Source organism: Phasianus colchicus, chromosome 16 (genome assembly GCF_987193195.1).
Source record: "Phasianus colchicus chromosome 16, bPhaCol1.hap1.1, whole genome shotgun sequence".
NCBI lineage: Eukaryota > Metazoa > Chordata > Aves > Galliformes > Phasianidae > Phasianus > Phasianus colchicus.
In genome coordinates, this window is record NC_143451.1 from 2,120,293 (window position 1) to 2,134,244 (window position 13,952).

The 13,952-nt window shown below is 48.7% G+C and overlaps 2 protein-coding genes across 33 annotated transcripts in view; one reads left to right on the forward strand and one right to left on the reverse strand.

Moving 5' to 3' along the window:
• The first annotated feature begins 298 nt into the window (after positions 1 to 298).
• MRPS34 (mitochondrial ribosomal protein S34) lies at positions 299 to 2,261 on the forward strand. Its single transcript, XM_031595438.2, has 3 exons — positions 299 to 702; positions 779 to 821; positions 1,554 to 2,261. Exons 1-3 carry the CDS (start codon positions 385 to 387, stop codon positions 1,823 to 1,825), a joined length of 633 nt encoding a protein of 210 aa, XP_031451298.2. The 5' UTR covers positions 299 to 384; the 3' UTR covers positions 1,826 to 2,261.
• Positions 2,262 to 4,621: 2,360 nt separating this feature from the next.
• MAPK8IP3 (mitogen-activated protein kinase 8 interacting protein 3) overlaps positions 4,622 to 13,952 on the reverse strand; it is a 73,684-nt gene continuing 64,353 nt past the window's right edge. For 29 of the 32 annotated variants that reach the window (XM_031595424.2, XM_090151723.1, XM_090151721.1 and 26 more), the window contains 6 exons: positions 13,702 to 13,873; positions 13,455 to 13,568; positions 12,110 to 12,148; positions 8,433 to 8,612; positions 8,031 to 8,174; positions 4,622 to 7,457 (listed from right to left, as the gene is read on the reverse strand). In XM_031595424.2, coding sequence (XP_031451284.1) covers positions 7,336 to 7,457; positions 8,031 to 8,174; positions 8,433 to 8,612; positions 12,110 to 12,148; positions 13,455 to 13,568; positions 13,702 to 13,873 — 771 coding nt within the window. In that variant the 3' untranslated portion in view covers positions 4,622 to 7,335. The remainder of the gene's footprint in view (positions 7,458 to 8,030; positions 8,175 to 8,432; positions 8,613 to 12,109; positions 12,149 to 13,454; positions 13,569 to 13,701; positions 13,874 to 13,952) is intronic. The other 3 variants (XM_031595430.2, XM_090151725.1, XM_090151710.1) reach the window with 1 other exon arrangement.

Here is a 13,952-nt window from a genome sequence, read left to right on the forward strand (position 1 = left end):
GGAGAACATTGGATGTTTTAAAGGCATTAACAGCACTTAAAATTGAGTCTTAATGGATTAATTCTGTGCCCTCCTCCTCTGCTCCCTGCCCTACACACATCGCTCCCGCCTGCTGGCTGACAAAAGCTGGCTCTGTACGCCTGACCGAAGGGCGCCACGGCACATCGCGGTGGGTGATTTCCTGCGGGCGGGGCGGGGCCTGCTTCCGGGGACGGGGCCTGGAGCGGGGGCGACTTTCGGGGACCGCCGGAAGCTGCGGGTGGTGGCAGTGCACTGGAGTCGGGGTGGACCTATTTCCGGGGGCGGGGTCTGAGGCGACTTCCGGTGCATGCCGGAAGTCGCGTGTGGCGGCGGTGGGCCGGGGCCGGAGCCGGGTCTGGCGCCATGGCCCGCAAGAAGCTGTACCGCCCGATCGCCGCCATGGCCAAAAAGGTGCGCGAGTATCGGGCGCTGAAGGAGCGGCCGCGGGACTCGCAGCGCTTCGCCCTGGACTACGAGACCATGAGGCGGCCGCTGACGCAGAAGCGGCTGCCGGTGCTGGCCTGGGAGGACGTGCGGCGCGAGCAGCGGCTGTTCTCGTTGCTGTGCCGCCTGCCGCTGTTCGGTGTGGGCCGCGTGGTCACCCGCAAGTCCTGGCTGTGGGCGCACGACGAGCCCTGCTATTGGGTCATCACCAAGGTCCGCGCGGACTACACGGCCGAGGTAACAACGGCGCGGGGCGGGGGGCTGCGGGGAGTCGCGCTGTTCCTCCCCTGAGCCTCCCTGATCTTCATTGCAGGGCATGGACCACGGCAGGGCCTGGGGCCGGCTGACGTTCCGAGGTAAGGCCTCCCCCGAGGGGCGGGGGGCGGCGGGGGCTGAGCAAAGCGGCTCCCGGCCGTTGGTACCAAATGCTGCGGTCCGGCGCTCCCGGAGCGCCTCTGTAAGGCACGTTATGGGGAAGCCGTAACGCGGAGCTCGGGCTCTGCGCTCAGGGCTGAGGTGATGGGTTGTTTGAATGCAAAGCGTGTGCTGAGCACACGGGGATGTGCCAGGTAAAGTCATCCGTGGAGCAGCGGTGGTGGCAGGGCGGCTTCTGGATGGGACTGCAAAGTAACTCTTAAGTTGCATGTGTGAATTTTCCATTTTCCAAGCTGCTTTACATTAGGTTTATAAATCTGGTCAATTAGAGTTTTTGAAACACTTCTCACTCAAAGGTTTTAAAGTTGTTGAGTATTTCTGTCATTGAACTTCACAGTGTGGAGATGTGTTGCTCTCGTTCTTTTCCATGGAAACTAATACAGAAGGAGGGGTGACTCCTTGCATTACAAGTCATGACCTCTGCACAGTATGGAGCAACTTGCATGTGTCTTTTCAGTCTGTTTGTGGTCAGATTTCCAAGGACTGAAGTGGGATCCCATAGTATAGCAGTGAGGATACCGTATGATCTTTTGAAAATTTCCTTTGCTGTTGCTTCTTTCATTATCTGTGGCACAGGAGAGCTGACGCTGCACTTTCTGGAGGGAATCTGTTGCTGAGAGCATTGTCCACTAATGTTCATCATCTTTTATCAGGTAAAACTGAAGAAGAAGACAGAGAGATTGACAAAGTCATGTATCATGACTGGCGTATGGTGCCCAAGCATGAGGAGGAAGCCTTCAAGAAATTTACCCCAGTGCCAGAGGAGACCTGTCGGTACCTTCCATACCCACCTTTGCTCCGAGCCATGATCCTAGCTCAGTGGCAGAAAGAGGGGAAAGACATCACAGAGGAGCCAATGATTGATCTGCAGAGGACCTCTCAGCTTAAGGCTGCAAAGAAAAATGCTACAGGGGCATCACTGTAACGTCCTGCTCTGTGTCCTGAGCTTCCCACATGCTCTTGCTTCGAGTTGACAGTACATGACCTTACTGAAGACCCCCTTGCCTACTGTGGTACTGTGTATCCAGTTGACCTCGTTTTCTCCCCTGGACTGTATGGTAATCTCTTCTGAAATTAAAGTTGAAGATGCATTTGGATTTTATTTTTTTCCCCTCATAACTTTGGACTAAGTCAGATTCACTGTATACTCCCTGAATTTAGAGCTCCTGTCATCCAGCTACAATGCTTGGGAGCACAGTTTCATTTACAGCCTGAAAATCAAGGAGTTTTTTAAGAACATTTTTCAAGTAGTTTAAGTAAGTCCTACATCATGGAAAAATGACTAAGTTAAATATAACATTATTTCACAGAGCCAGAATAAATGATTTCTTATTTCCACAGCATATTTCTAAGAAAATCTGTTCTTTGGTGGGTGATTTATTTAGTCGGTCATGGAGATCAGCATGATGGTTTGCTGGGGTCCAAATTTAGCCTTTAAAATACAGGTAGAGCATCACATTCCTCTTACCCAGTACAGTCTCATCTCATTTACTGACATATAACTGCAATGAACAGCATGGCAGGAGCACAGCTGAACTTTGGATACTGAGCATTATTCCCAGCAAGGGCTGTCAGGAGATGAGAGGAATCATTTTAATTCTGATCACGGAAGATGTACAGGATTAGCTCTTACTATTTGAAGCCAGTTGCAAAATATCATTTGTTCTGGTGCAGCACATTGTGGTGAAAGTTACAAAAATGCATCTTAGCACAGAGCTTATGTTTTCATTTCTTCTCCCAATGGTTGTGGCTTTGGTGCAGTGTCAGGAACCATTGTGGTGAGGGCTTCCAGTCTGGTTGTGTGTGGAGGTGTCGAGAGCTGTTTCAGCTTCCTGCAGTTCAGAATTTGGCACTTTTGTCTGAAAATTGCTGTTGCATTTGCAGCAGCATCCTAAAATCACAAGTTGCCCAAAGGGATTTATTGAAGGAAAGTAAAAGTGTGATTCTGTGCCCTCTGTCTGCATGGCAGGCCTCAATGACACAAGGTAGCGTGGCTGCAGCTGCCAGAAAGAGGCTGTCACCAGCAAACAGATCAACTGCTACCTGTGATTCACAGGTTTCCTCACCAAAGGCTCATGAAGGCTTAAGATAGATGAGGGCTTTCACATGGGTTAACAGCTGGTCCTATAGTGAGCTGTAGAACAGTTGGGAAGCACTGGGCTCTTGCTCCATAGGGAGCTGTAGAGTTCAGAAGGGCTTTGAAGCAGTGGGAGCATCCATAGGAGGCAAGTCCAGATGCTGATAATGCATTAACACCGCTATGGGGTGAGACATCCAGCTGCAGCTCATCCTTAGTCATGATTGAGGTGCTACAGAAACAGCATGTGCACTGAGGAGGGAGGAGTGGGATGGGGAAACAGATTAGTTCTGGGTTCAGAAGGAGCAATACTACCCTCAGCCCTGTGTGGCCTGGCTGAGCAGCCAGCACTTGCAGTGCCCTCCTCCAGGCAGCCTGCAGTACCAGAGCATCCACCAACAGCCAGAGACAAAGCAAGAAATGGGCCATGTCCAGGGCATGGACGGGGAGCCTGGGCAGGAGCAGAAACAAATGGGATGGGATCCTGCTTCCAAACCTGGCTTTTGAGGTTCTGCCAGCAGCCCAGGATTGGTGGCCCCATGCCCTGCCATTGTTGTGGACACAGCTCTTGAGACGAGAGGTTTGGGCCTCCCGTGTGGCTCCTGCAGAGCTGCAGGGCAGGTCTGTAGGGCTGCCAGCTGACCCCTGGCAGGGTGTCCTTGAAAAGCCTTTCTGCTTCTTTACCTTTCTGAACACACAGCTCTTGGGCAGCCAGGACTCCTTCTGCTCCAGGTTCCTCTCCCAGAGTTGGTTTACAGCTCCCAGCACACTATAGAAGTCACTTTAGACCTGCAAGGCTTGGCCACTTTTTTTTCCATAATGCTGTGGGCTCTCCCCTGGATTTTCATAAGGGTAGCAGATGGGGACAGCCTATTTAAGCTACAGTGGGCACAGCAGTTAGTACCAAGCGTGCGAGCCAAGTGCTCTGTTCTCAGAGTTTGGCTGCACCAAATTATTTGTGTCACTGCTACCACAGCATGCTGCTATTTGCAATTTTACGTGCATGCTCTTAGGATGCACAGGCAATGCAGCTAATGAGGAAGCAGCTCATCATGCAATTACAGTTGTCTAGGAAGACAGCAGTAGCTGCTCAATGCAGTTCAACATAAAGACTGACAGCTGGGAATTGGCTGAGTCAATACTCATAATCTTAGTAATTTTCACTCCTTTTCTGTCTCTTATCTATTACTGCTGTACATATCCCCTGAATGAATTCAATTCTACAAAATGAGCTAATATAAATACTGCTGGGATTGGGAGGAACAGCTGAACTCGCCTTCTTAAGTGTTGAATGTCACCGTTCCTACTGCACTTGGCCAACTACCACCTGGTAACAGCAGGAACTGACAGAAGATTCCCCACAGCTTATCTGAAGGGGGTCCATAAGGACACAAGCGGACAGACTGCAGCTGAAGGATCTGTCTTTTATTTCTGACACTGAGAGAAGCCACAGTGTGCACTGGCTTCAAGGGCACGTGTCTTGCAGGACCAGCACCTCCTGGTCAAACAGCGAGGAACATGCATCTCGTTTCTTGCTAATTGCTGAACGGGAGCCATTCCCATCATTTTAAGTGTCACGATGTTATTAAAGGCTGAGCGGAAATCCCAGTGACCTTTCCAGCAACAAGACGTAGTGGCACTTGCTGATGTTAACACATTTATTACATACAGAACAGATATGGTTTGTTGTTTGATAGCATAGGGAAAAAAGCATGGGAACGTATTCATACAGCGGTCTCTTTACAGAATGCCATCTTCAGACCAAACAGCGGAGTTTACAGGCCTTAAGACACTTTTTAAAATCCTTTTGTAACATACAAGATACTTTACATACATCACAGTGGAGATATGACAGGGAAGTGTGTTGAAGCCAGTCAGTTCTCACCTTGCTGCCCAGCAGCCACCACATCCCAACAGGAGCTGACAGCAGAGGCTGAGCTGGAGCCACCCCTCTGACATGTGTGCTTCTCTTGGAGAAAACCATGCACCAAATTGGGAAGGAACCTGTTGGCAGAGGCCCGAGAGTGGTTTCCTTATGTGGCCATGGACCAGTGGGTGACAGAAGACTGAATATTGTCACTTTTACTGCTAAAACCAGATAGAGAACAAATTGTAAGAGGTAAGAACGTTGAGATCCTGTATTTTTACGCTGAAGGGTTGACACACCTAAAGAATTGGATTTGCCATTAAATGAGACCAAATTATGCAATTTTCCTGGCTTTAACTGTTAGATATCTGTGGAATCTGCTGTCTAAACATCTGTTATTGCACCCTGTGCTGTGACCTAGAGAGCCTGTTCTAGCAGAAAGCATTCTGGGGATGTGAGTGAGCAATCCATGGTCAGCATTGCCCCAAGTGAGATGTCTCCTCTCAAATATTCCCCTCTACATGAGCAATTCCTTGCAGAATCAGCCAAATACAAGCCACAGATCCTGGCAAGCTGCTGGCTTGAAGATACAGCCCAGCTGGTTTCCTACCTCTGCAAGGGTCTGCACGTCACCAGCTGCTCAGGCATTGTGGGCAGCACTGTGGCCCCATAATTTGATGGCTGAGGCCTCTGCACTCTGGGTACATCCTCTTGCCTCCCTGGACGGGAACTGTGTGCCCCAGCCTTTTCTGAACTGAGGATCCAAAGAGCATTTCAGTGCTGCTGAATGCGGACAGGTGTTAAAGTTTCCCCAGTGAATGCTGTGTTCCTGCAGCACACAAACAGCTGCAGACCACAAGGCCTGGGGGCAGCCTGGGCCATGCCAACAAGCACAGGTCACATTCCTCAGAAATGGAGGTGGACATCCCTGGGAGATTCAGAGTGCTGCACAGCTCGGAAACCAGTAAGACAGCCACCAGAATCTTCTAAATCCACTGCTAACAGGTAGCCTTTGTAGAGAAAGGACTGTTGCAACTGTCAGAAAGGGAAAATAAACCACTGCCTCTGCATCTGGAGCTGCCACACTTTGAATATGGAGCTTAAAACTGTTCTCCCTGGCTGCATTTTTGGCTGCTTCTCCTATAAGCAGGACACACAGCTTGCACAAGGAGCGCAGTCAGAATTTCTCTCAGAGGCTGTCATTCTTTAGAGGAGTAACAAAGACCCAGCTTTTCAAACTACTCACTAACAAAGTCAATCAGTGCTTGTGATGTTGGCTAAGAGGAGCTGGGAGATCTGGCCTCAATTCCCTTATCTGCATAACCTCAGGCAAGAGACAACAGCCTGTACACCTTGACTGCACCTACAGTCTTTCCTAACCTGACAGCCACTGTGTAAAGGAAAACAGCCACCTCCTTTCAGCAGGATGCCAGCAGTTCCCAGCAGGATGGGAACCTGATGAGTCGAAGTAATCTCAGTGTGTTAATGCAGAATTCACAGCACGCCAACGTTATCTGCTGTCGCCTCTATTTTAAAAGCCAATAAATCCTATGTAGAGATAACTTTCTCCTAAAGCTTTCAGGCTCACAAAACGAATGAACTCAATTTTTTCTGCTTGACATTTTTTTGGAGAAGGGAGTTAAAATATCACTGCCTTTCCCCCCTTTAAAATAACAGGGTTCCAGTACTTCTTTGTTAATAGTTTTGAAAGGCCCCATGGCCTCCACAATCAACCATCTGTCACCCACCTGAGCCTACCAAACAATCCCCTCTGGACACACGCAGTCACCCAGCACACTACTGCTATGATAAAAGCAGCAGAAGAGGAGGGAGACTTTCCATCTGCAAGTGTGGAGGATGTGTTCCCCACACTGATGGCCCCGCCACCTTCTCCAGCCAAACAGCAAAAGCGCTTCCCAACCTCGACATTCCTTTCTACTGAAGGCTCCTTGGACCTGGCTGCTGTCAGTCTGTGGGATATTATTCTATGCTCGAGTGCTCTCTGTGCATAGTGGATAAGGTGGAAAGTCCACTGGTGAACAAGGAAGGATTTCTTCTGGGGTGCTGTAGGAGCTGTGATCCTCCATCACTGCTTTGGCGGGGATGCCAGGGTGCTGTACTACTTCTCATGCAGGTGGGAGCAAGGCATCCTGCTGGACAACCAGACCCACCACCTGTCCAGCTCCCCAGCCTCAGGCAAAGCTTTTGCACAGCTCTGGCTCCAAGCTTCACTTTATCAATGCACTGCCATTTCTCTCTTGTAGATGCCAGCTTCAGAGCAGAACAATAATCCAACCACGCAGAAAGCTCATGGGCCCAAGATGAAAGCTGCAAGTTCAGAGGTTACAAAGGGGTCACAGTCCGAGGCAGGAGCCGCTGCAGTTGTCTGGGGTCGGTTTCCAGCAGTAGGTTTAATGCAGGTGTTCTGTATGTACATCGTGGCATTCAGGCGGGAACAGGGACACTTACATCAGTAGGAAAGGAGAAATTCTCACTCTGGGATATAGGATACCTGCCACACAATAATGTGGCTCCTTTCTGCCTTAGAAAGTACTGGCTTCACCTGGGTGGCATCTCCTGCATTCTCCTCTGTCTCATCATCTTCTCCATCCCCTGAAGACAGAAAGCAGAGTAAAAAAGGCTGGAAAGAAAATCCCAAGCTACACTGCCCTGGAATTGTTCAGAGGAAGTGAATATCTGTGCTACAGTCTCTGCAGTCTGATGACAGGCAGCAGGACTGAGACCTCCCTGCATGCCTGGAGAACATTTATAACGGCATGGTGCTTTTCTGAAATGGACTTCTGTAAATGGAACAAACTGTCTCCAGCAAAATGGAAAACCACCTTTGGGGAAGCCAGTGTTTACAACAGAGTGCCCCAGAACAGCACAGGTGACTCCAGTGGGACGGCAGTGTTTGCAGCCAATGGCATAGATGTTTTTATTTTTCCAGGGCCATTAATGCTGACTGCACAGCACTGCAGGCACAGGCAGGGGGAAGGTTTGGCAGCTTCATACTGTGGAAGGAAAATACTTGCTATCTGCCACCACAGCAGGAGGTAAGAGAAAAACAGCCCTGCTTTTCAGATTTCTTTTCCCACAGCAGTGATCCCTCTCCTTTACAAATAATTCCTCTGCACCCCTTCCAGTTCCACACCCCACTCCTTCCCCCCCACTGCAGTCACTCACCAATCCGGAAATCAATGTACCCTTCTCCTCCACTCAGCACCAGGACATTCTTCAGCTTCTGCCCCTCAGTCTCTGTGGCTGCTGTGCTGGGGTTCTCCGAGGGGCTGTCCAACACGCTCCCATTCAAAGTTGCTAGCACATTGCCTGGGACAGGACAGAGGTGCCATCAGTGCCTCTGCTCAGCCCTCAGGCACTCTGAGAGACAAACACGACTGAACAAGCCAGTTCCTTCTGCTGGTGAAATCTCAAAGACAACCACAGTTTGAGCTACCAGTGTCTGAACTGCAGTGATCTCCAAATGCCAGAAACTGGCAGCTTTCTGCTGCAGGTCAGCCTAAACTCCTGCCTCAGAAAGGCCAGCACTAACAGACCCTCAAGAAGAAAGGCTGTGCTCATCCTTACCAGGCACAGAGACAAAGAACTTGACAGCATCACGGTGACCATGGAAACAGAGCTGTGCCTGAGCCATGGAGCAGTAGGGAATAAAACTGCTGGCAGATTTGTCGCTGTTGTCATCACCGTACACGTGGATCACCCCTCCAGAGCGGCTGCCCTCTCCAGAGGTGGGGGAGGTCTTGTTGGCTACGGACAGGAGAAGGAACATTGTTAGTGATACTTTTGACCCCATTTACAGAAGGGCCACAATTAAAAAGAAAACTCATGAGCCATGAAAGAAAACCTTTATGGATTCAAATCTCTTAAAAAGTCTTATAGAATAAAATGGTTCAGCTGGGAGGACCTTCAAAGATCATCTACTCCAGCTGTCTGTCTGCTTTGGGGCTAATCAAAACTTAAAGCATTTTATTGAGGGCATCTCAATACACAGTCCAACATCTCATGAACACTGACAGGCATGGGACAGCTCCCCACTCTCTAGCAAGTTCCAGTGTTATTCTGCCCTCATGGTAAAGAGATTCTTCTTGATTCCTAGTCTGAGCCTCCCTGGCACAGCTCTGGGCAGCTCCCACACATGCTGTCCTTGGCTCCCAGGTACAGAGCACAGCACCTTCCCCTGCTTCCCCTGCTCAGGGTGTGCAGAGCAGACAGGTCACTCCCAGCCTCCCATTCTCCAGACCAGATGGCCCAAGGCCCCCAGCCTCTCCTCACAGCACATGCCTCCCAGTCCCATTACCAGCTTTGTTGCCCTCATCTGGATGCTTTCAAGCACCTTAACATCCTTTTTATATTGTGGAGCCCAGAACTACACCAAATGTTCAAGGTGAGGCCACACTAACACTAAGTACAGCAGGAGAACCACCTCTTTTGACCTGCCAGCTATGCTGTGACCCAACAGACTCCAAAATACAGTTTGCTCTCTTGTGCCAAGGCATCCTGCTGGCTCACGCTGAGCCTGCTGTCACCACCTAGATCCCTTTTTGCTGAGCTGCTCTTCAGCTACTCATCTCCCAGGCTCTGCTTGTGACCAGTGTTGTTCCATCCTGGGTGCAGACCTCAGCATTTTCCTTTGCTGAACTTCATGCTGTTGCTCCTTGCCCAATGCTCTATCTATCTAGAGCCCTCTGCAAGGTTTCTCATCCCTCTGAGGAGTCAAAAGCACCTCCTAGCAGAGTGCCATCACGGGCTGAGGATGCACTTCAGTCCTACATCCAGATCACTGATAAAATACTGAACAGAAGAGACCTAGAATTGAGCCCAGAATTATGTGAGGGTTATGCTCATAGGATCCTTAGAGTTGGAAGGGACATTTAAAGTCCAACTCCCCTGCAATGCACAGGGACACCACAGCTAGATCAGGTTGCCCAGGGCCTGATCCAGCCTGGTCTTGCAAGTCTCCAGAGATGGGGATCCACCACATCTCTGGGCAACCCATTCAGTGCCTCACCACCATCACTGTAAAACACTTTTTCCTTTTATCCAACCTAAATCTACCCTCTTTGAGCTTGAAACCATTTCCCCTTGCTCTATCACCACAGACCCTGCTAAGGAGTCCATTCCTTTCTTTCCTGTAGCTCCCCTGTAGATACTGAAGGCCACTCTCAGGTCACAGCCTTCTCTTCTCCATGCTGCACAGCCCCAGCTCTCTCAGCCTGTCCTTACAAGAGAGGTGTTCCATCTCTTGGATCATTTCTGACGTGCTCCAACAGGCCCATGTTTCTCTGTACTGAGGACTCCACATCTGGATGCAGAGCTCCCTTGACCTGCTGGCCACACAGCTTTGGATGCAACCCAGTCCAGGTTGGCTCTCTGGACTGTGAGAGCATAGTGCTGGTTCATTCCTGCTGCCATCCACTAGTGCCCCCAGGTCCTTTTCAGCAGGACTATGCTCCATTCTTTCATCTCCCAGCTTGTATTGGTAGTGGATGTTGCCTTGACCCAGGTGCAGGCCTTTTGCACTCGGATTTGTTGAACTTCATGAGGTTCTCCTGAGCACACTGCTCAGCCTGTCTGAGTCCCCCTGGATGGCATCCCATCCCTGTAATGGAGCAGACCATAGCAGACTGTACAGTCCCTCTCTGTTATGCTGGTTAAATCCACTCATAATAATAAACTACTTTTTTTTACTTGGCTGTTAATGATGCACACTTCCCTGGTGGTGGTGGACAAGAGTAACCCTAGGGCACACAAGACAAGGCCTCTTGGGTGCACCAATAAAGGCCTCTTTCCAGGAACAATCCTGTCCAGCCTTCAGAAGTCACTTACTGTCCTAGTGATCAGCCTTTGGGACTTGGCAATGTAAGCAAATGTATCCACTGTACCTGCAACACAATCAAGGCTCTAGTCTTCCATACACCTGGAGAACTACTGCTATTCTGGGGACTGAAGTTGCTTCCAAATCAAGTCCTTTGCTCACGCCAAGCTGCTTTTAGCAGCCTCTGTGTCTGGCAAAGGCCTCTCAGTCCAGCAAGTGTCAGAGCCAGCGCCGTCCTTAGTCCTTGATTTAGAAGATCAGCTACTCAAACAATGAACATCAAAAAGATGTTCAACATCCACAGCATCCAAGGACCTCAAGGTGAGCTCAGAGCAGGTCTGTGCTTTTGGAGTGGGAAAGCTTCCACTCATCAGGGAAGAAAACAGTGCTCAGAGGTGAGGACAGGAAATGCTTTCCTTCTGCATGTGCCCACATCAGTAAAACAAATAGTACTAAAATCAGAAGGCTTTCACTTCTTGTTTACTTACAGAGCGAAATGAATTGCTTACTTACTATCTGTAGCTCTGTATGTTGGCTTGGGCTGGCTTTCAGTTATTAAGAGGCTCAGGAACAAACCTAGCAGATTTGCAATGGGACGCTGAGGTAAGTACAAATATTTGGATGGAGGAATGAGAATCAATGTGTGCTGGGGGAATATCCCTGAGATGAAAGCTTTCTGCACCTCTGTGCTTTGGTTTACTGAGGGCAGACAGAACTGGCTGAGCTCCAGTAGACAGGGCTCTTCCAGCTCAGTATCTGGCTTCTCACAGCGGCCACTACCAGAGGCTTTAAAAGGAAGAGAGATGCACCAATAATGTTTCTGGACAGGAGCATCTTACAAGGAGAAAAAACACTTTCTGTCTCTAAAAAGGCTGAGGCAAGTATAAATCTGAACAGTGAACTCAGACCTTGCTTTAACTGACACAACCAAACAATTCTCAGTATTCATCCAAGATCTTCTTTTAAGTGTTGGTTGACTACTTGCAGCTGGCAGGTGTCAAAGCACTTCCTACCACTGGCCAGGAAACTGATGTGAGATGTAGCCTCGGAAAACCAAAGAGAACCAAGGATGACCTTGGAAGAACAGTGTGCTCCTGCTTCCTGGAGCAGGATGAATAAATCCTCACAGTCTCCAACTCAGACCTGGCCTACCAGAAAGGCAGTACTGAATAGTACCATATAGTAAAGTACTTGATAGAAAAAGCAGAGGGGTGGCTGATGAGATGGATGAAAATGTTTCAGTCTGTAGGAAATGATCGTATTTACATTATTGTCTCTGGTCACTTTTCTCACTTGACTAACTTAAAATGAAAGAGATGAGGAAAGATGGATGGGGAGAGCTGAATGGCAGGATGGAAGGGTAGGAAAGTGACTGCAAAGGTGAACAGCTGCAGAAGTGAAAGCTGAAGGAAGGAGGCAATGGACTTACCCCGGAGCCCAAGGAGTTGGCCTCGGTGGAGGACTACAGCTAGGCAGAGGCAAGGAGTGGGAACACAAAGGGGCACGGGAAGAGACAGGAAGGATGGGAGAGAAGAAAAAGGTGATTACTGGGAGAAAATTCAGGTAGCAACAGAAATGTATATACTTGGAGAAACCACATGAGCTACGGGCTCGATTAATTTGTACCAACACTGTTCCTGCTCTTTTTACTCTTATCTTACAAAGACAAATGAAGTATCTGAGACAGATGAAGGTCCTTGGTCACAAAGATCTATTGCTAACGTTTCTAGTGAAGGTTTACAGCTTATCACATCTTTAAAGAAACACTAAAAGATAATACAACTGGTTTACAGCAGGGAACAAGCATCAATTGGAATTATGACAACAGCATCAGTCCCAGGGGATGTTCAGCTCCAGTGGCCTTAGAGCAGACGACTTCAATTCTGACTTCCAGAAGGGCCACAACAGGTTTGCCCCTTTTACTCGAGAGCCATTTGCTTCTCAGCTTTCCTGCCAGCACTGATGAGAAAATGTACATCTCGCTGCTTTCCACTGAAAGGAGCTGCAGTCAGCCTCAAGTCCTACTCCTTGTTATATTTTGAAACAGACCTTCCACCATGAAAAATTAGATGATGACTGGCAGGTACAGAACAGGCTTATTGAGAGCTTCAATTAAACTTCCAGTGCTGGAAACGTGCCTTTCAACAACTGCTGCTACTGGACTTGTCTTAGGATACCAATTTCTACTTGATTAATAAAAACTGAACTCTAATTTGAGACAATGAAGCTTTTTCTAAGGTCAATTTCTGCAAAATATTCTCATAGACATCTGAGCATCTCCACACCAGATAAAAATTTCCAGGGAGATCTTCCTGGTGTCTTCTCATCCCCCAGCCTCCTCCTTTCAGAGACTTGCTACAATTCCCAACTCTGTTTCTCCTGCTTTTCAGTAGGTACAGAATCAGTTCACAACCATCTGCTCTGTCAAGCTCACCCTCAAAAGAGAAGGCTGTACAGAGGGTAGAGATGACATTGGAACCCATGAGAAATATGCCTTCAACTGAACTGAAAAGGAACAGTAATAAATCTCTATTTGGCTTTAAACAGGTTAAATCCATTCAGCTGAACACTTAATTACATAACTAAGGAAGAGTTAAATCAAGGCCTGGGTCACTCACGCTCAGCGCTCTTCTCTCTGAACACTTTGTCAAGTTCAAAATAAAAGTGTCCAGAAAGTATTAGCCCACCAAAGCCATCTGCCAGAAATCACCAATTACACCAAAGCACTGCTCTTTTCAGGGGACACAGAAAAATCTCTGATAAATGTCACTTACTCTCAGTCAATGGAATGGAGATGACAACACCGTTCCCTGTTCCCACCCAGAGACGATTGCCAGCAATGAGCAGGGCTGTAATCCGTACAAATGAGAAGCCCAATTTTCCAGTACCTGTAAGCACACACAAGAGTGGGAGCATCAGTTAAGTCTGTATGACTTTTCGGCAATGTCTGCTAATGAATTTTCATTTCTCTCTGATCTCAGTAAGCAACAGACCACTGCGAGGAGATCCCTACTGCCTCACCCAGCATCTTGCTGACATAAGGCTCAATGTCAACATCCTGCAGATGTTGATGGCTGTGGGCGTGGTAAAGCCTCAGGGTGGAATCCAGGCGGATGGAAACCCACACTCCATCTCCAATCCACGCCAGCTGTCGCACCTGGCTCTCGCGCCGAGGGTGGGCATCAAAGGACTTCTGAAATGACACATAAGTAGAGCAATGCAAGTTTACAAAAGGTTTTCCAATTATCTATACGTATATTCTATTTTCCTTA

Bases quoted from the DNA above. Each gene is read 5' to 3' on its own strand.
- MRPS34 (XM_031595438.2), top strand. From the start codon at position 385: ATGGCCCGCAAGAAGCTGTACCGCCCGATCGCCGCCATGGCCAAAAAG. The intron at 703-778 runs GTAACAACGGCG...TCTTCATTGCAG, and splicing joins GCGCGGACTACACGGCCGAG to GGCATGGACCACGGCAGGGC. The intron at 822-1,553 runs GTAAGGCCTCCC...ATCTTTTATCAG, and splicing joins GGGCCGGCTGACGTTCCGAG to GTAAAACTGAAGAAGAAGAC.